The sequence below is a fragment of the Lonchura striata genome, chromosome 3 (genome assembly GCF_046129695.1).
Source record: "Lonchura striata isolate bLonStr1 chromosome 3, bLonStr1.mat, whole genome shotgun sequence".
Lineage (NCBI taxonomy): Eukaryota > Metazoa > Chordata > Aves > Passeriformes > Estrildidae > Lonchura > Lonchura striata.
The window spans coordinates 857,907-876,859 of record NC_134605.1 but is presented as its reverse complement, the minus strand read 5'-3'; the positions used below and the strand labels follow the sequence as shown (position 1 = coordinate 876,859).

Genomic DNA, 18,953 nt, shown 5'->3' with positions numbered 1-18,953 from the left:
CCCAGCCCCAGGAGGGCTGTGGTGACTTTTTCCCCTTTAAAAGGAAGGGCTTGGGGATGCATGGACTGATGCACCAGCACACGTGGCCCTCACTCAAACTGTCTGTACAGCCACGCTTTGGTGATTGAAGAAAATAACAATTATTTCATAGTAGAAGTATATCTATTTTGTTTAAATATACTTACATATATTTTATCCATATATATCCACAGAAGGAGACAGCAGGGGAAAGAACCATTTAAACAAAAATCCCCCAACACTGGCTCGGTCGCTCGCCCCCTCCCAAGCTCCCCGTTGCCCCGGTGGGTGCGGGGGCACCCCCGCCCCGGGGCCCGGAGGCGGCACGGGAGAGGCGCGGGTGGCTCCGGGGCTGATCCCGCTGCTCTCCCGCCGCCAGCCAGCGCCAGCCCCGCCGGGATGCTGGAGGGGGAAAGCGGGGCAGGTGCTGCGGGAGGGGGGATGTGAAATCCTCCCCGCGGCAGGCGCGGGGAGCACCGGCACCTCTCACCCAGCGCTGCCCCAGGCCGCCGGGGCACCCCGGGCTGGGGACGCACGGCACAGCCCCGGAGCTTCCAGGGGCAGCGGGCGCTGCTGCAGGACCCCGGGCAGGAAGGAGGGTGGGAATTCGGGGCTGCTCCCCGAGCAGCGCCTCAACGCCCCAAGCAGGGCAGCAGTGGTCCCGCGGGTCCTGAGCGAGCAGGAGCAGCCCAGCAGCACCGACAGGCAGCTTCCAGCAACCGAACTGAAGGGCTGGGGGGTAAAAAAAGAGGGGGAGATTGGCACGAGAAAAAAAAATTAATCTCCCCGTCTTCCTTGGCTGGACCGCGGCCGGCAGCGGCTGAGGATGGTGCGGCCGGGAGTCGGGGCTGGAAGCGCAGTGCTGAACCCGCACAGAGGGACAGAGGGACAGAGCGACAGAGGGACAGAGGTCGGGCTGGGTGTCCGAGCGGCCCTCGCACCCCCCATGGGCACCCAGGCCCGCCCGGGGTCCCGAGCTCGGCGGCCGCGCCCCCGATCCTGGGGAGAAATCGCAGTTTTGGGCAGCGCTTGCCCGTCCCGCGAGTCCCATCGGCACCACGGGGCACCAATAATTCCGTAACCAATTAAAGGGCAATTAACGTAGGAGCGGGTCCCCAGCCCGCACTGCAGAAGCGGCGGTGGGTCCCCCCCTCCAGAGCACTCACAAACTCATCACACACATTCCCGTCCTGCTGGCACCCCCCAGGAAATAGCTCCCTGCTCCTCACTCCCCCCAGGGAAGTTTTATGAGGAAGAGGAGGCAGGAGGGAGGAAGGAGGACACGACACCGCTACGTTTATTAGTTTAGATTTTATTGGGGTGGGCGGGAAGAAAGGAGGGGGGTTGCCTTACAGTCGAAGGGGTTACGGCATCGAAAGTCACGCGTACACCGTCCCTGTCCCCGCGGCCGGGAGGCGCCAGCCCGGGCGGGGGAACGCGGGCCCGCAGCCCCGGCCCGCCACAACGCACCGACCGACACAAGGGCTCGAAACAACCAAAACGAAAACCGAACCAAAACACACACTCCGAAAAGCCGTGCGCCCCCCCTCCCCAGCCCCAAACCAGAGCTGCTTATCCCTGCAACCCTCCCCCCAAAAAATAAACCAAAACTTTTTTTTTTTTAGCTTTTTTTTTGTTTGTTTCATTTTATTTTTTTTTTTCCAAAAGTTTTGGGTTTTTTTGGTCTGCAGGTTGCGGATCAGGCGGGCAGCCTTTCCTCCCTCCCCCTTTGCCTCCCTTCTGGACACCTCCCATGGCTGCTTCCATGCCCCCCTCACCCTCAGCCCCAGGACGGCACAGCCAAGCTTGTGCAGAGTCCTTGAGGATGGACGGAGGGCATGAGACCGGGAAAAAATCGTTTTTTTTAGGGAAGAAAATCGAAATTAAAAAAGATTTTTTTTTTTTTTTTTTACGTTCTGTTCCATGTTAGACTCTAGATAAATGCCAACCCAACAGCATCAACTAAAAATAATCGTGGTCACTGGAACGGACCGAGTATTTACATCACTCCCGCCGCTCCCCGCGGCAAGAGGCTGCACAGGACTGGCGAGCCGGGGCTTCCACACCCGCAGGGGCTGAGGGTCCCCGCACAAAGCTGGGGGGGCACTGGCAGGGCAGGAGCCAGCCTGCGCCTCTGCCCGGGGGGCAGCAGGGGACACGCTTGGCTTTTTAATTTTCTTTTCTTTTTTTTTTTTTTTTTAACTCCTCTTCTGTTGCGTTTAAAAAAATAATAATTATAATAAACCTGGTGGAGTGGTGCAGGAAGCAAATAAATATCAGTCAGTAGAGATGGGGGCGGCAGGACCTCCCCAGGACATCGCCACTGCTAACGAAGAGGGAGGAGGAGGAGGAGGAAGAGCCCAGAGTCCTGCCCGGGAGGCGGTGGGGAGTCCCCGCGTGGGGGACCAGCGGCAGCTTCGGGGGGATGGTGGCCGGTCCCTCACAAGACCTGGAAGCGCCAGGACGCCTGGTCCTTGTAGTCAAGGCAGTCGGGGGAGTTGAAGTTGAGCTTCCAGGAGGCGGCGGCGGCGGCGGGCTCCTTGTAGTCCAGGCAGTCGGAGGAGTTGAAGGGCAGCCCCGTGCCGCCGTAGCCTTGGTGGTGGTGGTGGTGGTGGTGATGGTGGTGGTGGCCCGAGCTCTGGCTCAGCGGGTGGTGGTGGTGGTGGCCCGGCACCGAGGAGGGCCCCATGGGGCTGAGCTGGTGGGGATGGTGGTGGGAGTGCATGGGCGCCAGGTAGGAGCTGCAATCCACGCCCCCGAAGTAGGACGAGGAGGGCGGCGCGGGGTAGCCCTGGCCGTAGCCGCCGCCCTGGCTGTAGGACACGGGGTAGGAGGCGGAGGCGGCCGAGGCGGCGGGGCCGGCCCGCTGCATGCAGGAGGCGGCGGCCGGCGGCAGCGGCTCGGGCACCGTCACCCCCGCGGGCGCCGCGCCCGGGGAGATGGAAGCGGGGCTCCAGATGGATGACGCCGGCGTGCTGAGAGAGGCCGGGGCGCCCACCGGCGCCGAGGAGGCCGAGCTGGAGGAGGAAGACGAGGCGGAGCTGGAGGCCGCTGCCGGCGGCGTGAACTGCCCGCTGCTCTCCGAGCCCGAGCTCTCCCGGGCGGGCGAGGATTTCTTCTTGGCCGGGCGGCTCTTGGCCCCGCCGCCGCTCTGCTGCTGCTGCCGGCACTTGGCGCGGCGGTTCTTGAACCAGACCTGCAGGGACAAAACGGGGCGCAGGGGAGCAAGGAGCACGGTGGGGTGAGCGAACAGCCCCGAAGGGCCTCCTCGGCCAACCACCCTCAGCCTGGCACCAGTTCTCCCGGTACCACTAACGCTGCGCACCCCTCACACCCCTAAATACAATCCCACATCCCACCCCTGCCCGGCAACCCGGGCACCCCACAGCCTGCCAAAAGCAAGGGTGGCCAGGGTCAAAGTCTGTGGTGTCCCAGCTCGTGCATATCCCTGGCACAGTGACAAAATATGGATTTGGGGGACAGATCCTGTGTTGGGGGCTGCCTGCATATCCTGCCCTCCTGGGTATCCACTGAGCAGTGCCCAAAGGGAATTCCTCTGGGAAGCACCCAGCTGGTAGGGCTGCTATACCCTGGAGCAGGTGGACGGTGACAGAAAATATATTAATAAAAATAATACAAGAGAATAAAAAATAAACGCTCCCTCTTTGGCTGAATGTGCCCACAGTGGGACAGACGAGCAGATGGGAGCCCACACACATCCCCATCCCAAGGAAAGAGGATGAGTGTGGATGGAGCAGCCGGTCTGAGCAGCGCCAGCTGAGCTGGGGTGGTCCTGCATCCCCATCCCACAGCGGTGCAGGATTCCCCCCGCAGGCCCGGTACCTGGACTCGGGATTCGGGCAGGTTGATCTTCAGGGCGACCTCCTCCCGCATGAAGATGTCCGGGTAGCGGGTCTTGGCAAAGAGCGCCTCCAGCACGTCCAGCTGCGAGCGGGTGAAGGTGGTGCGCTCCCGCCGCTGCTTCCGCGGGGTGGCTGCGGGAGGAGCACCACCACGGGGGTCACGCCGGGCCCCCCCGCACCTCCCGCACGCCCCGGCACGGGGGAGCCCCGGCGTCCCCGGGACAAGGGCTGGAGGCGCTCCCGAAGAGCGGCAGCGTCCCCGCACACCCCCGGCTGCCGCAGCGCGTCCCGCTGCCGGCAGGGCGAGGGGCGCAGGGCTGGGCAAGGGTCAGGCCTGGCTCCAGAGGGAGCCACGGCGAGATTTCGTTGTGTCGAAATTAATTACTTTTTTGTGTTGTTATTGTTCAATCTGAAAGTTTTTTATCCTTAAAAATCCCTGGGAAAACGAAGACATCCCGGGAGCAGGGGGAAAATCCAGCTAGACCCCAATGTCCCCAGGCAGGGGTGCAGGCAAACAACCAGCCCACCACCCACCCTGAGCCGTGCGGCCCCACCAGCTCCTCCAAACCCGCACGGATGGAAGTTTTCCCCCTCCGCTGGCTGGAGGGTGGGGGACTGGGGGGCCGCGGTGCGCGGCACTCACCCGGATACCCCACGGAGGGATGCAGCAGGTCCATGGCCGGGCCCGTCAGCCCCAGCCCGTTCATGCCGTAAGGGGGCTGTTTGAGGTAAGACATCATGCTAGAAGCCGGGCAGTTTTCCTCCAAAGTCCAGCAGGAAAAAAAAAATCAAAAATCAAATCGAATGTATGCGGTGGGGAAGGGGGAAATGAAAGAAAAAAAAAAAAAAAAACTGACAAAAAGAGCCCCCGAAAAAATCCCCAAATAAGAGACCAAAAAAAAAAAAAAATTAAAGCCAACGACAATTTTAAAACGGAGCACAAAGTCGGCGTGAAAAGAGTTTTTTTCGTTCAGTCCTGCCGTCACCGCCACGAGGTCCTCGAGAGATAGCAGGTGAAGTGAGAGAAAAATAAAAACGAAGGGGAAAAATAAAATCAAAATAACAACGAGGATCGAGAAGCAGGCGGATTTCTTCCCCGCGCAGAGGCGAGGCCGGAGCGCCTGGGGAGAGAGCGGAGAGAAGCGGGTGAGGCTTCGGCCGCCCGGGGCTCCCGCGGGGCTGCGCCCGCCCGGCGCGGGGGCTCCGCGCGGGCGGCTTCCGATTGTTAATTTTATTATTATTTTATTTTAAACGAAGGCGAGTCGCGCGCAAGTGCCGAGAGGCAACAGTGCCCGGCGATCGGGACAGATAAAGCAATTATTTAAAAAGATAATTGGATTAGGAATCAAAAGGAGGTATCAGAGGAGGGAAGTATAATTAATTTAAAAGCGAGCAGACGGGGACGTTTTAATTAGAAATGGATAAGAGTTAAAAAGGGGAAAAGGAAAAAAGAGCGCGCCGGCAGCCGAGCGGCGACAGCGCGGGCAGCCGGGACGGGCCGGCGGGGGACGCGGCACCGGAGACCCGGCAGCGCCCGGCCCGGGGCAAAATGCCGCGGATACCCGCGCAGGGGAGGAAGGAGCCGAGAGACCCCGGGCGGCCCCGTCGAGCCCCGGGGGCAGCCCCCGCTCTCTGACACGACTCCCCCCAGCCGGGGCGATGGGGCACCCGGGCCGCGGGGCGGGGGATGCCGGGCGGGGGTCGCGGGGCCCCCCGTAGGCCGGCGCCGGGCGCAGGTCGGGTGGCGGAGCCGGGACCCGGCGTTGCATAACTTTGTCGGGGACGCGGCGGAGCGGGCCCGTCCCGGCAGGAGAGAACGGGGAAGAGGAGGAGAATAAAAGTGAAGAGAAGAGAGGGAAGGAAAAAAAAAAAAATCCCGAGGCAGCCCCGGCCCGGCCGCCCTCACCACCCCTGCCCACGGCGCCGCGGGCCCGCTACGCTCCGTCCCGGCGCCGCCGCCCGCCCCGTCGGTGAGCGCGGTGCCCACCGCCCCCGCCCGCCTCACCTGCGCGGCCACCTGCGGAGCGACTGAGCGCCCGCCCGGCGGCCGCGGCGGGGGCTGCGCGGGGCAGCGCGGGGCGGAGCGGGCGGGGGGCGCGGAGGGGGCGCGGCGGGGGAGGGAGCGAGGGGGGCAGGCAGGTGAGAGGCGGGCTGGGGAGGGGGCCGGGGGGGCGCTGCCCGGGGCCGAGCCGCGCACCCCCGACTTGTCGGGGTACCCCGCGTTACCTTGCCGGCGGCCCGCGCTGTCGGGGCGATGGAGCCGCGGCCCTGATGAGGATTGATCACCTACCCCCGGCCCTACCCTTGTATGTGCGCGCAAAGCAACTGCGTAACCAGCCCGGCGCCAATCCCCGGCCGCTCCCCGCCTGACTGACAGCCGCCCGGGCAATGGCAGCGCGGGGCGACGGCTCCTCCGCACCGCCCCGCGCCGCTCCGCGCTCCCCCGCGCACCGGCCCCGGCGCCGCGGAGAGCCGGCCGGCGGAGCGAGGGGTGCAGGGGGCGGGCACGCGGGGCCCGCGCAACCTCCGCGGAGAGGGAGGGTGGTGGGAATTGTTGGAGAAGTGCGGAAGAGGGAGGGCCGCTCCGCGCCCGCGCAGCTCTGCCCCCTCCCTCCCTCGGGATGCCCCCCGCGCCGCTCCGCGCCGTCCTCCGCGTCCCTGCCGCCCGGGGAGACCGCAGAAAAACTTTCGGCCGCCGCCTCCGCCGGCACGGAGGGCGCTCCTGGGGAGGGGAGGCGGTGTCGCGGCCCCCCCACCCCGCTGCCCGCAGGCTCTCGCAAACTTTGTGCTTTAAAATCGCAATAAAACTACACCGACCGCACCTTTCCTCGCGTGTCCCGAATTTAGGGGCTGCTACGCGCCGTGGGGGCCGAGCGGGCGGGGGCCGCGCGGGAGCGGCGGGCAGAGGGGCGAGGTGACCCCGGGCCCTCCGCGCCGCTCCGCGGGGCTCCGCTCCTCGCTCCGGGCGGCGGGGTCGGGGCGCGGCGGGCGGCGGAGCGGCCCCGGACCTCTACAGAGGCTCCGGTGCGCGGCTTTTGTTGGTCTCCCCAAATCAACTCCCCCTAATTGCAGTGGAGCTGAAAGCGAGCTAATGTTCAAAGGCGCTGCCCGCCGGCCCCGATCGGAGCGCGGTCTCCCGGGGAAAAGACTTTCCCCCCATTTTATTTTGTTGTTGTTGGAGTTTTTTCCCCTTCTTTTCAATTCTTTTTCCTGTGCGAGGAGGGAACCGTCTAAGCCGGGCGAGAGGGAGCCGATGGAGGAGGTTAGCAAGCTCCTTCGCTCTCCCGCAAAAGTCAGCGACACGGGCACTTCTCCCCGTAACAAAGGCGCCGCGGCCCATTCACAAAAAAACGCAAAGGCAGGAGGAGGGCGCAGGAAGAGTTTGCGGGGGCAGTTCTCCCCCCTTCCAGCCCCTCTCCCCCGTTTTGCCCCGGTCCTGCCGGGGCAGTTCCTGGCTCGGGCTGCGCTCCCCCCGCCCCCCGCCGCCTTCCCATCACTTGGCCCCGCCGGGGCAGCCCCGGTCCTGGCGGGCAGCGGCCCCCCCGAGGCTTCCCCCCACACACACCAGGGGGTACCCATGCCCCCCCAAGCCTCCCGCAGCTCCCGCGGTTGCCCAACCCCAATTGCGGACGCCTCCCCGCAGGCTCGGCCGGGGGCTGCGGGCAGGGCGGGCGCGGGGCTCGCCACCCCCCCGAGGTGACGGTCCCGGCGACTCCGATCCCCCGTTCCCTCCGCCGGACGGAGCCGGCGCCCTCCCCGCTGCGCCCAGGTAAGGTCGGCGGCGGGGCGGGAGCTGCGGGCGGGCAGGGGCCGGGCTGCGCGACCCCGGCCCGGCGAAGGGCAGAGTTCGGTCCGGCGGCGGGGCGGGGGCTTCCTGCGGCCCGCTTGCCGGGCTGGGGGCGAAGGACGGGGGACACACGCACTTATTTTGCCTTCAGCCCACCGAGTGACTTTTTTCGCTTTAAAAGCGAGGCAAACACCGGCCTCCCCAGGAGGAGAGGATGCCCGCCCGCGGCCCCCCTCGCCCCAGGAGCAGCCCCACGCTTCGGGGCTCAGCGGCTCCCGGCGGGGCAGCAGCGCCGGGGGCTTTGCCGCCTCTCCCCTCCCGAGCCTCCGCAGCCGCGGAGCCCTCAGAGCGCGTTCCCTGCCGTCCCCAGCTCCTGTATTTGTACGGGAGGGCAGAAGAGCACGGCGGAGCCCGCTGCCCCAGCCCACCCCGGCGCCGGTGCGTTCCGCACATCTCCCCAGACTTCGCATGGGGCCAAATCCACCTGCGGGCCCCGGGGCAGCCCCCAGTTCCCCAGGCCGTGCATCCCGCGGCACCGGCGGCCGCTCGCACGAAACCGGGAGCTTCCCTCCTCCACGGGGGACTTCTTTTGGCGAGAGCGGCGGGGCGCAGCGCGGAGCGGGCCGCGGTCGCGCCCGGAGCCGCCGGCGCTGCTGCGGTGCCTCGCCCGCTCCCCGCGGGTGCGCTCCTTGCGCGCATCCCCCACGCCGCTGGCGGGCGGCATCGGCCCAGCGGAGAAAAGTTTTACCTCCCCCTCCCCGAGTTTCATTTTATTAAAATCCAACGAAAAACTTTTCCGTCCGGTGGGTTTCGTTGCGTTGGCGAAGCGGCGGCGTTCGGGGCGGCCCGGGGCGCGGAGCCCCGCTGCTCCCCCCGCGGGGATCGGGCCCCTCCCGCCCCCCGAGCCCCCTCCCCGGCCGACTGAAGGCGGGCGGGGTGAAGGGAGTTTCCCAGGTAAAGAGGAAAGCGGCAGTTACGGTAAGAAAGATTCGGGTTTTATTGAAAATTTTATATATGACTCGGTGTTGTAATAAATAAACGAGACGAGCTCCACGAAGGGACGATGCGAGCGCGGGACACGCTTGGGGGCACACGGACGGGGCGGGGTGCGGTGGGGAACGCGGCCGGGCGCAATAAATAACGCGGAGCGGGCGGCGCGGGCCGGCCCGGCCCGGTCCGAGGGAGGACGCGGCTGGCAAGTGTCGCGCTGTCCTGGGCCGGGCCGGTCTCTGCCCCGGGCTGCCCCACTCCGCTCGCAGCCGCTCCCAGGGTCTTGTGCCAGCGCTTGGGGGAGAAGCCCCCCGAGTAAACCAGAGCAGCTCGGCTCTACTCTCGGGGAAATGTAAAACTGATGTAATAAACCACTGGTAAATACAGCACATTTTTAATAATAACTGGGGTGGATCTGACCTAACTATAAAATGTAGGTAGCTTATTAAGTATTACATATGGCAGGACTAGATGAAACCATTCCCAATGATTTTTTTTTTCCTATATCCCCCTCTCTAATCCTATTACGACAAAAACATTTTTATTTCAAAACTCAGCCCTCCTCCAGCTCCAGAAACCAGGACAGACTATTTCTTCTCCTCCTTCCGCCCAGCTCCGGCATCGCCCGCACGCCAGGGGTCTCGGCGATTCCATTTCCAACGCTTTCGGCAGGAGAGCTGAGCCCACAAGCAAATCATGGGACAACGCGAGTTCGCTTGAATGGAAAACAAACAAACAAAAAAAAACAACGGAGTGGGGCCCGGCGCAGCCTAGATCTGGCCTAAGAAAATGGAAAAAAGTTTAATTTTTTTTCAAAACATTTTTTTTTTTTCCCAGTCTCATATCGGCATTTTAAGAACGTTAAGAAAGCCGTGCTGCGATTTCGCTGCCGCTGCGGGAAGGCCGCTCACTGGAGAACGCATTTCTCTTCCTTCTTGGCCATCTTGCCTTTGTTTTGCTCGAGGGTCCTCTCCAAATGCTCGTCCTCTTCCTCGGCCCTGCGGAAAGAGGCGGCGGGAGGCGCGGTGAGGGGCTGCGCGCCGGCCCCGCTCGCCTCCGCGGCCGCGCCGAGATCCCCGCGGCCGCGGCGCCCGCGGACTTGGACCAAACTTTCCGCGGGGACCGTGGCGGCTCGGCGGGGACCCCCTCCCCCTTTGCCCGACTCACTGCTTCTCCTGGGCGTCCAGGTCCCTGACCAGCGCGTCCCGTTTGTTAACGAGAATAACGAGTTCGTCCAGCAAGAGCTGCTCTCGCCTCTTCTGCGCCTCGGTCTTCTGCCAGTCTGCGGGAGAAGCACAACAAGAGCAGCGGTGAGAGCGGCGGCCGCCAGCGCCCGGCGCAGCCAGCGCGGCCGGAACGGCCCGGAACGGCCCGGAACGGCCCACCGCAGCCTGGCACAGCTCGGCCCGGCTCAGTGCAGCCCAGCGCAGCCTGCCCCGGCCCGCTACAGCCCAGCCCGGCCCGGCACATCCCGGCCCGGTCCGGCAGAGCCCAACTCAGCCTGGCACAGCCCGGCCCGGCCCCGGCCTCTTTCCCCACCGCGGGGACAAGCGCAGCCCGGCGGCGTTTCGCCCTCCTTGGCTTGGGGGAGCTGAGCAGCGATTTTGTGGTCATTCGGGTGGGGGTTTCTTTCCTTTTTATTTCTTTTTAATGTAAAGTTGGTTGCGTTTTCCCCGCGCCTGTGTCCGCGGGCGGGCACGGCCACTGCCGGGGCCGCCTCCCGGGGGGATGCCCGCTTCCCGCAGCCCGGCTGCTCTCTGCGCGCCCCTCGCCCGCTCTCAGCGGCTGCAGGAATCTCACACAGCGCACCATATGCTCCGCAGTAACTTTAAAGGCAGGTATCGCTTAATTAGCATTGCCCACTTTGAAGTAAAAATACACTTGCTACAGGATATCGCAGAGCCCCTCCAGCCCCGGCAGCCAGCGGCGGGTGGGCAGCACCGCTGTTCCCAAAGGGATTCCTCTGGCCCGGCCCGGCCCGGCCCGGCCCGGCACAGCCCCCGGGGCCGCCCGCAGCCTCGGGCTCTCCAGCTAGGCCGCCAGGGCTTGTCGCTGTCAGTCAAGCCCCAGCCTTCCCCGCCTCCCTCATTAAGAAGGTAAACAATGAAAAGCAGGAGCAGTAGATGATGAGGGAGATAGCAGGACAATTGAGGAGCGGGAGGGAAAGAGGACACCAGCTCCAAAAAAAACCCCAGCCACCGGGAGAAGCCACCGCCACCGGGCCGGCCGTGTCCTCCTCCTCCCGGCCGCGCTCCCCGAAGGCGGAGGGGACACAGGGTGCAGTCCTTTTGGCTTTCTCCCCCACCCACCCGCGCTCTCCATTGCCCTGGGCGATCATGTTAAAACTCACATGGCTGGTGCTTATTCAGATAAGCCGAACAATGCTCCCCACCGGTTACCATGTGAATCTTCACAAACCCCGCAAGAATGCGGTGGTTCAAATCCCCCTGACCCCCCTCCAAAGCCAAATTTATTCAAGACAGCAAACTGCTCAGAAGCTTTATGAAAGCGAGTGGTGCTAGAGGGAATTCAGCCTTGTATTTACAAATTAAAAATTAGATGCATCATCATGCAATGAAGGTTGGGAGAGCGGCAGAAAGGCAGGAATGTGTAACCGCTTTTATCGCGCCCTCCTCGCCGTCTGCCTGGGCCCACGGGCGAGCCCCAGGCAGAGCGGCAGGAGAGAAGCCACGGCCCACGCGTGGGCAGGCACGGCGGCGGCGGGCACCGGGAGCGGCGGGCACGGCGGGCACCGGGAGCGGCGGGCACCGGGAGCGGCGCCGGAGCCGGCGCGGTGCCACCGGAGCCCTTCCCGAGCACCGGCCTGGCAGGGCACTGCCCGAACTTCCCGAGAGTTTTTGCTTTTCTCATTTCTCTCCTTCCCCTCATTTTCCTTTCTAATTTTCTTTTTTTTAATGTGTCCTTTCCCCTCCACCGTTGCTAAGGAAATAATTTTTTTCAGGTGTACACAGATTAGAAGTGGAGTTAGCAGCTAAAATTACCGGTAATCCAAGCCATTTTTTCCTGCCACAAAGCTGCTTTAATTTGGGTAGCAGCCTTTTTTTTAGGTGCTACTTCTTGGAGCAGTCTCTCGATTTTTCACTGCTGCTTCCCCTTATGCTCCTTTTGGGCAAAGCTCCTTCACTTCAACCCATTTAAAGCACACTCCTCTGCCACTCTGCGAGTCACAACTTCCCAAACCGCAGCGTTTTGCCCCACAAATAAAGCCCCTCACACGCAATGAGATCTCAGCATGACAACACTGAAAAGGCCCTGAAAAGGGCCACGGCAGCAAGCCAGACAGAAAAGGAGAGAGAGAGACACGGCAGAGGGTTCCAGGGGTGTTTGATTCCCCCAAGACGTGGCTCCCAACTTTCAGGTTAACTTTCCCCCGGCTCCAGCTGGGAATTGTGCTGGGACTGACTCAGGCTCCCCCGGCACATCTGGGCACATGGATGAAAAGGGATTTGAAATCCATCGTCTCTACCTGGACTTTATAGAACTTTCTGCAATTTTGATGGCTTTCACTTTTTATTTTTAAATCTCTCTTTGTTTTGTTTGTTTGTTCATCCCCTGTTCTCCAGTTGCAGCTGCAACTTTAGTTTTTGAAAGAGCAAACAGGTCAGAGTATTTCAGTATATGTTTTGCTTAGTCCCTCACTATTTTTCTCAGTTAAGTCCCTTCCTAAGTGCTACAGGTTTTGTTGTTTCATCTTACAGCCCTGTGAAGTAAATAATGTCCTATTAGGATTTCATGGAACAGAACTGCATATTTGTTAGTTTTTTGGGTTTTTTCCCTGCATTTGCTTATTATAAATGTTTGAAATATGCCTTGGGAAAACCTGCTGGCAGAACTATTCCCTTGCCATTTTACTTCAATTTCTAGTAAAGGAGTCTGCCTTTCCTCCCCACAAAATAAATAAAGAGTCAAGCAGCAGTTGGTTAAAAGGGTAACCGACTCTAAGTATTTAAATAACATTTTATAGGTGGCTACCTTACAATTTTGTTTTATCCAACAAAATACTCCTGGGTAGCAGTTTTGGGAAGCATCCCCATGTTTAAAAAAGCAACTGTGTTCAAGTTTGATTCCTACCTGTTGTGCCTTTTAAGCCAGGATTACCTATAACACCTGTCACATATAGTTACCCAGGCTGACTGCAGCTCTGGGAAGCTACAATATGGGCTGTGATTAATTTGAAGATTTCAGAATAATACTGTTATAAAAGCTACACTCTGGACAAAAATAGGATTAAGCTCTGAGGCTGTATATGAGCTAAAAGTGTTGAAAGCTAAAGCCCCCGTGCCACCACTCGCGACGGGCAGTTTAAAATGACAGAGTTTGCTAAATTCACATTGAAGTAGAAATGTTTTCAATTATTCATCTTCATTGACTTCATATTGTCTTTTTTTTTTTTTTCCCCACTGCTTAAACTGATAATTGCTTTGAGCAAACAGACGTCCAGTTCCCATAGAAATGCTTTAATAGAAATGGTCGAAAGTTCTCGTAGTAAAACCTTCAACCTTGCCACTATAATAAATAAGCCTGGCACTTTGATGAAAATTAACACTAGTTTTGTAAAGAGCACATTGGGGGATTGCAGTCAGGTCTTATCTTTAGTTCCAGTCAACTAGCAATCCTGAAAGAGTTTGCATCATCATCAGAGCAGGCCATTTGATAGGATTCTGCTGCTGAACCTAATCAATCTATGGAATACTGTGGCTGCGCGGTGTAACAAAGCTAAAATAGATTTACAAATGGGGTTTTAGAGGATAAGCTCCTCCACAGGATTACATATTGATTTTAAATATAAAAAGCTTATCATATAAACCATAACTACAAAAATAGTGAACCTATGCATAAATCCTTTTAGAAGAGCACCCACTTCAAACTATAAGCCAAGAATAAATCAAGATGTACAAAATCCGAATGAAGATCCATTTCTTGGGCAGAAAATGAACACACCACCCCAAGGTGTGCAAAAATGAACTTATCTTTTCTAAGGAGGCATTAAAACCCGAGTGAAAAAAAAAAAAAAAAGAAAAGAAAGGGGTGGGAGGCAAGGTAGCTGGAAGTGAGGGAAGTGAGGCATCCCGGCTGCACTGCAGTAAGAGCGGCTCGGAAACGCAGCCCCTTGTGCAAGGAGCAGCCGGCTGCAGCAGCCAGCAGGACGCGGGGGTGAAAATCACCCCTTTACCTGCATCTCCTTTGGCCTCGGAACAGTCCGAGAGAACACTTTCTAGCTGGAAGCAGGCAGTGCCTTAACTCTGCCTCTCTCATCTCCACGGCTTTTTTTACCGGCCTGGGCCATTCGTGCTCCTGGGGCAGACTCGGCCGCCGGAGCCGCTGTCCGCACCGGGCGAGCATCCCGCGGGCAGCCGGAGCCGGCTCCGTCTGCCGGCAGCTCCCCCTTCCCCAAAGCTCGTCTCCCCTTTCCCCCCTGTCATCAAGCAGCGGAGCAAATTGCTTGACAGATTTTACAACGGCACAGTCACGCGTGGAAGAGTTAGAGCAATTTACCCAAACAGTAATTACCAGCTTTCAAAGACTTTTTTAAAGTTCCAGTTTGGGGTGGTGGGTTCTGCTTTTCTTTTGGACAAACGAAGCGCTCCCATCCCGTTCCATATACATATGTGTGCGTATAAATATACATATATGTGGTTTTTCCCCTGCCCATACACTTTGGTTTTGGAGGTGGTGCTGGTAAAAGTGAGATCTGTCTTTTCAACTCTCTCAGCGAGCCCAAGCACTCATTAGGCATCGGCTAAATGGCCGCGGAGCCGGCAGCGCTGGGCTGTCCCGGCAGGGTGATTCCAGTGTGATTTCTCCTCTTCTTCAGAGAAACCACACTGGAAATGGTGTGCTTTTAGCAGTGCTTCCCAAAACTGCATCTCTGCATCTTCTGAATACAGAAAACACCCATGCACCCACCCGGACGCGAGATGTCACAAATGCGTATTTTGAGTTTTCACAGGTGTTATCCTGGAAGAGTTTCTCCTTTAATATGGTTTTTGGGTAAAAGCAGGTAACTGTTAAAGTTCTAGAAGACCAATAATCTTATTGAGAGCTAAAATGCTAAATGAGGACTTTGTCGCATAAATTAAAAAATCCCCCCAAATAAACAAAATTCTCCAGCACTTATGTTTGCTTCCTGAACCTCTGTTTACCATATCACCAGTAGCATATTAAAAAAAAAAAAAAAAAAAAAAAGAAAGAAGAAAAAAGAGAACAAAATGTAAGAGAGAAAAAAAGATGATTTTTCAGGAGTTTGGGCATAGCTCTCTGAACTTACAAAAAGAAATTAAAAACCATTTTTGTTCCAGACAATGTGTAAATGGCAGAAGCTGCTAGACATTCAAAGGCTGCTGCTAGGACATTCCAAGGCAGCATTCACATACAGACAATTAAACATCGAAAGTTTAGGTTTAAATCCAGGATCTCTCAGCTCCTCTCTAATTTTAGATTATTTTATGTTTTAAATGTTTCATCAGTACAATTCCAAATTAATCTGGCTTGTCTCTGCAGAAAGCAATGTAGATATTTATGACTCAGGATTATCCAAGAATACAGTGAAGATAGTCTTATGCAAAAAATATAACTACAGATGGAGAGATACGAAAAAGCTACCTGAAACCTGCTGCTTTTTTCCAACAAACTTATGCTCCTAGTGAAGTCTCCAAACTAATTAGAATTGATTTATTATGGATCAGGTACCTTATCAGGTGAAGAAAGAAATTACCATGGACAGTCAAAGGGTTGAGAGGTCAATACAGAATAGCAAAATCAATTTGCATTGATTAGACAAAAGGTCCATTTTACAGAGCCCAAAGGATTAACTTTAAAGCAAACATCTTTGAACTGTAAGGCAGCATTTGTGACTGAGAGGTATAAGTGCTGTGGCATTAGAAAACACTTAAGATATTTAAATAAGAAAATAATGCAAGCAATGGTTTAAGCTATCTGGATGTTTATTTTTTATTATGAATCATCCCAAGGATTACGGTACAATTCACTGGAAAGCCCTATGGAAAGGGTGCAATTGTTTAATTTATCCCGTGTCAATCTTCCCCTGAGTGTTGCCTCCATTCAGGTGAGGTGACTAAACTGGGGAGAGTCGCAGGGAGGGAGAAACTTCGTGCAAAGGATTGCTCTAATCCTGCTGCCGCTCGTGATGAAATATTTACTCGACAAACTTAGTGTTTTACCACCAAAACCAAGGAGACTTTTCCCCCACCAGTGAGTTGCTGCTGTAGAACAGGTTTGAAACATTAAAAGGAAGAGGCCCTCTTCTGTGGGTCACCCCTTCCCTTTTCTGTGGCACCAAAAGCAGCATGATGCTGCAGGAAAGCCAGGAGAGCACTACTGCAACAAAAACCCCCAGACACAGGCTCTACCTCCTCATCACATTGTTTGCAGAGTTTATTGCAACAAGACCATACTTCCTCGTCCCATATCTGGGATATTTTTTAGTAATTTTTTTTTTTTCCCTAATCCTGAAGAAAACTTAATACTGGGATGGCAGCCTCAGCAGACTCGCTGTGGCTATCTCACTAGATGTGATGTAAATATCAGCATCAGCAATGGGGCTCAGAGGAGCCCCAGATGTGGCACTTGGAGGTGCCAAGGCTGCCCAGCAGCGAGCCCTGCCCTGGCCCCAGCACTGCCCTTACCTTCGATGGCCAGCATTGCCCTCAGCTCCCGGTTCAGCAGCTCGTAGCGCCTTTCTAGGTCATGCTCCTTTTCCCTAGGCAAGTTGCAAATGTTCATCAATATGTTAATTACTAAATCATTAAACACTTAAAAGCACCTTTAACTTACATTGATTTTAGGACTCGGGACTGACTTTTCTCTTGAACTTTAAGCTACTCCAAACAAATGATACACAAACTTAAAATCTGGCTCGGTGGCCTATTCGGTGACAGGGCCTTTTCATTTCACGTGAGGTTGGCTTTAATTCTGTCAGTTTAACTCCACTGTGCTACAGGATGCAATTATTTCATATTCATCTCTGGAACAGTTGTTGTGGAATGTCCAAAGTATAAAATATTCCCCTAGATCTAATGAGCAAATTCCAGCATCAACCTATTCACTAAAATAATGTGACACTGGAAGTGTTATGCTATATACATTTTGCCCTAATCAACAATAAAAATTAGACAAGGGATTAGAAAGCTTAATATTTTGCAGGTAAAATCCTCTGTCAAGTTCAGACCCAGCAGGAGATAGGTGAGCAGAGGCTCTTCCCAGGGAAGTATGCAGGCATCTACACTAGGTGGCATTATGGAAAGAAATATCAAACTGAAAGAAGCTGGAAGAGAAGAACCCAGGGCAGAATGCCTCTAAAAACGAGCAGCACCTTCTCCCTTCCTCACCACTGGCAGTGAGAAAAGGTTCATTTGTCCTTACTCTGCAGTATCAGTGGTATCACTGCACTGTGACTGATTTACTGACATCCCTTCAGCAGAGATGGGACTGAGGATTTTCTACAAAGCAGGTAGTGACTCAAATTTGGCTCTCTCTCTGAATAGACTGCACCTGTCTTATGTGAGGAGCAATCCAAATCTATCTGTGCATTTCTAAAATGTAATTTTATTCTGCTGTTGGGCTTTTGAAAATGTAACAGTGCTTAATATTTCTTTAATTTATTTTTTTCACAGCTCTGGCTAATCTTGTGTCATTGCATGCTTCTCATTTTCAAGTCTGAAATATGAGAAAAACAAGTTACTCAATGTGTAACACATCCACGCTACTCACTTTTGGGGATTTTTTTTGACACCTAATGGGAAGAGAGTAAAAAAAGTTTTGCTTTTATCTGAAGAGTAAATCATCCTTTTGTAAATACGTATGTTCATCTGTACTTACAGAAGAGAAAGCTGGTTCATTCGTCTTATTAAGGCATTCTTCTTATTAACCAGCATGAACCACTCCTGCATCATAGCTTCTTCTTCTTCTGTGTTTCTTCCTGCAATCAAAAGAACTTCATTACTTATGTGGCATTTGACAAATTGAGGTGCATATTTTCACTTTAGGTTTTGGAGTATCAGTTGCCAGTATCACTGAGCATGACAAGGCATATTCTCAAATGGTAAAAATATCATATGATTGCAAAGTTCTGCCAGGTTTATAAATAAATCTTTGAAAGCAGCCATCCTTCAGGATACAATGTAGTGCTCTTTTATCATGCTGACCCTAAATAAATACCTTTTAAAAGGACTGTGTATTTTAAATTCTCCCAAATTAACTATACAACTGCAATGCTTCCAGTGAAAAACCCAACTGCTAAAAGATGTCTGATCATCACCAAACACAAGAACAATCCCTGTAGGCAAGATCCACTCCACCCATGCAAACCCAGCCCAGCCAGGACGATGTAGCAGGGATCAAAGTAGCTGCAGAGGAGATGCTAATCCTGAACTCTTGGCTAAGGTGTGGGCACCTGCTCAGCTTCTGTGTTCGTGGCCACTCTTCCAGATCAGCTGGAAAGAGCTGCTCCTCTCCTCAACCTGCCACCAAAGGGAGCATGTGCCCAAACAGAAATAATCCTGGGAGGCAGGTACCCAAGGGTCCCACGTGTGTATGCATGGACTAGCACCCCTTTCCCTAGCCCCACCCATCCCAGGCAGGATCAGGATCAGGATCAGGATCAGGATCAGGGTCAGGATCAGGACCAGGATCAGGACTCTTCACAGCCTACCTGCAGGCAGTGCTAAGCTCTAGCAGACTCTCTAAGACTCTGTGTCACCACCCCTGCACCACGAGCAAAAGGCAGAGGAGCATCCAGAGGGCTCCTGACTGTGCTTTCCATGCAGCAGGGCTGCTCAGCCAAATTCCACCCTCTCTGAGCTCAGGGACTTTCTCCAAGTCCTTTGTGGAAGCTGTGCTTCCATGGGAACCTGCCATTCTCATCCCTCAAGCTGAGGTGAAGAGCAAAGGCCATATGGTTCTCACTGCATTTTGAAACTCACATAGGGTTAAAATGAATCTAGGAATAAACTTGGAATAGAGGCAGAGGAGCATGAGCTTGGTCCTGTGGGTTTGTTTCCCAGCTTTGACAGTGCTTTGTTGGGAGACGGTGGGTAGATGTCAAGTGGGTCAGCTTGGAACTGGTCAGTGGAACTGGTGGACCCCCCCAGTAAGAAAAGGTTACATTTGACATGCTCTCCTTTCTGATAGGAGACATCCACCCATATCCACTTACCTGCCTGGCAAGTGCCTGCTCAATGAAATCTCCTGCAATGATGTTTTTAGGGCCACAATTTGCTAGCAGTGAGACAAGAAGGGAGGAGCATCCCAAAGCA

General features: G+C 56.0%; 2 protein-coding genes across 12 annotated transcripts in view; both read right to left on the bottom strand.

The window, feature by feature from the left end:
- Nucleotides 1-1,652: 1,652 nt before the first annotated feature.
- On the bottom strand, nt 1,653-4,621 carry OTX1 (orthodenticle homeobox 1). Its single transcript, XM_021555873.3, has 3 exons — nt 4,525-4,621; nt 3,862-4,013; nt 1,653-3,214 (listed from the first exon to the last, which is right to left on the bottom strand). The coding sequence occupies exons 1-3, from the start codon at nt 4,619-4,621 to the stop codon at nt 2,459-2,461; spliced, it is 1,005 nt and encodes a 334-aa protein (XP_021411548.1). The 3' UTR covers nt 1,653-2,458.
- A 4,020-nt stretch (nt 4,622-8,641) lies between these two features.
- EHBP1 (EH domain binding protein 1) overlaps nt 8,642-18,953 on the bottom strand; it is a 211,109-nt gene continuing 200,797 nt past the window's right edge. For all 11 annotated transcript variants that reach the window (XM_021555826.3, XM_077781833.1, XM_031504209.2 and 8 more), the window contains 4 exons: nt 17,518-17,617; nt 16,326-16,399; nt 9,826-9,940; nt 8,642-9,656 (listed from right to left, as the gene is read on the bottom strand). In XM_021555826.3, the coding sequence (XP_021411501.1) occupies nt 9,566-9,656; nt 9,826-9,940; nt 16,326-16,399; nt 17,518-17,617 (380 nt within the window). In that variant the 3' untranslated portion in view covers nt 8,642-9,565. The remainder of the gene's footprint in view (nt 9,657-9,825; nt 9,941-16,325; nt 16,400-17,517; nt 17,618-18,953) is intronic.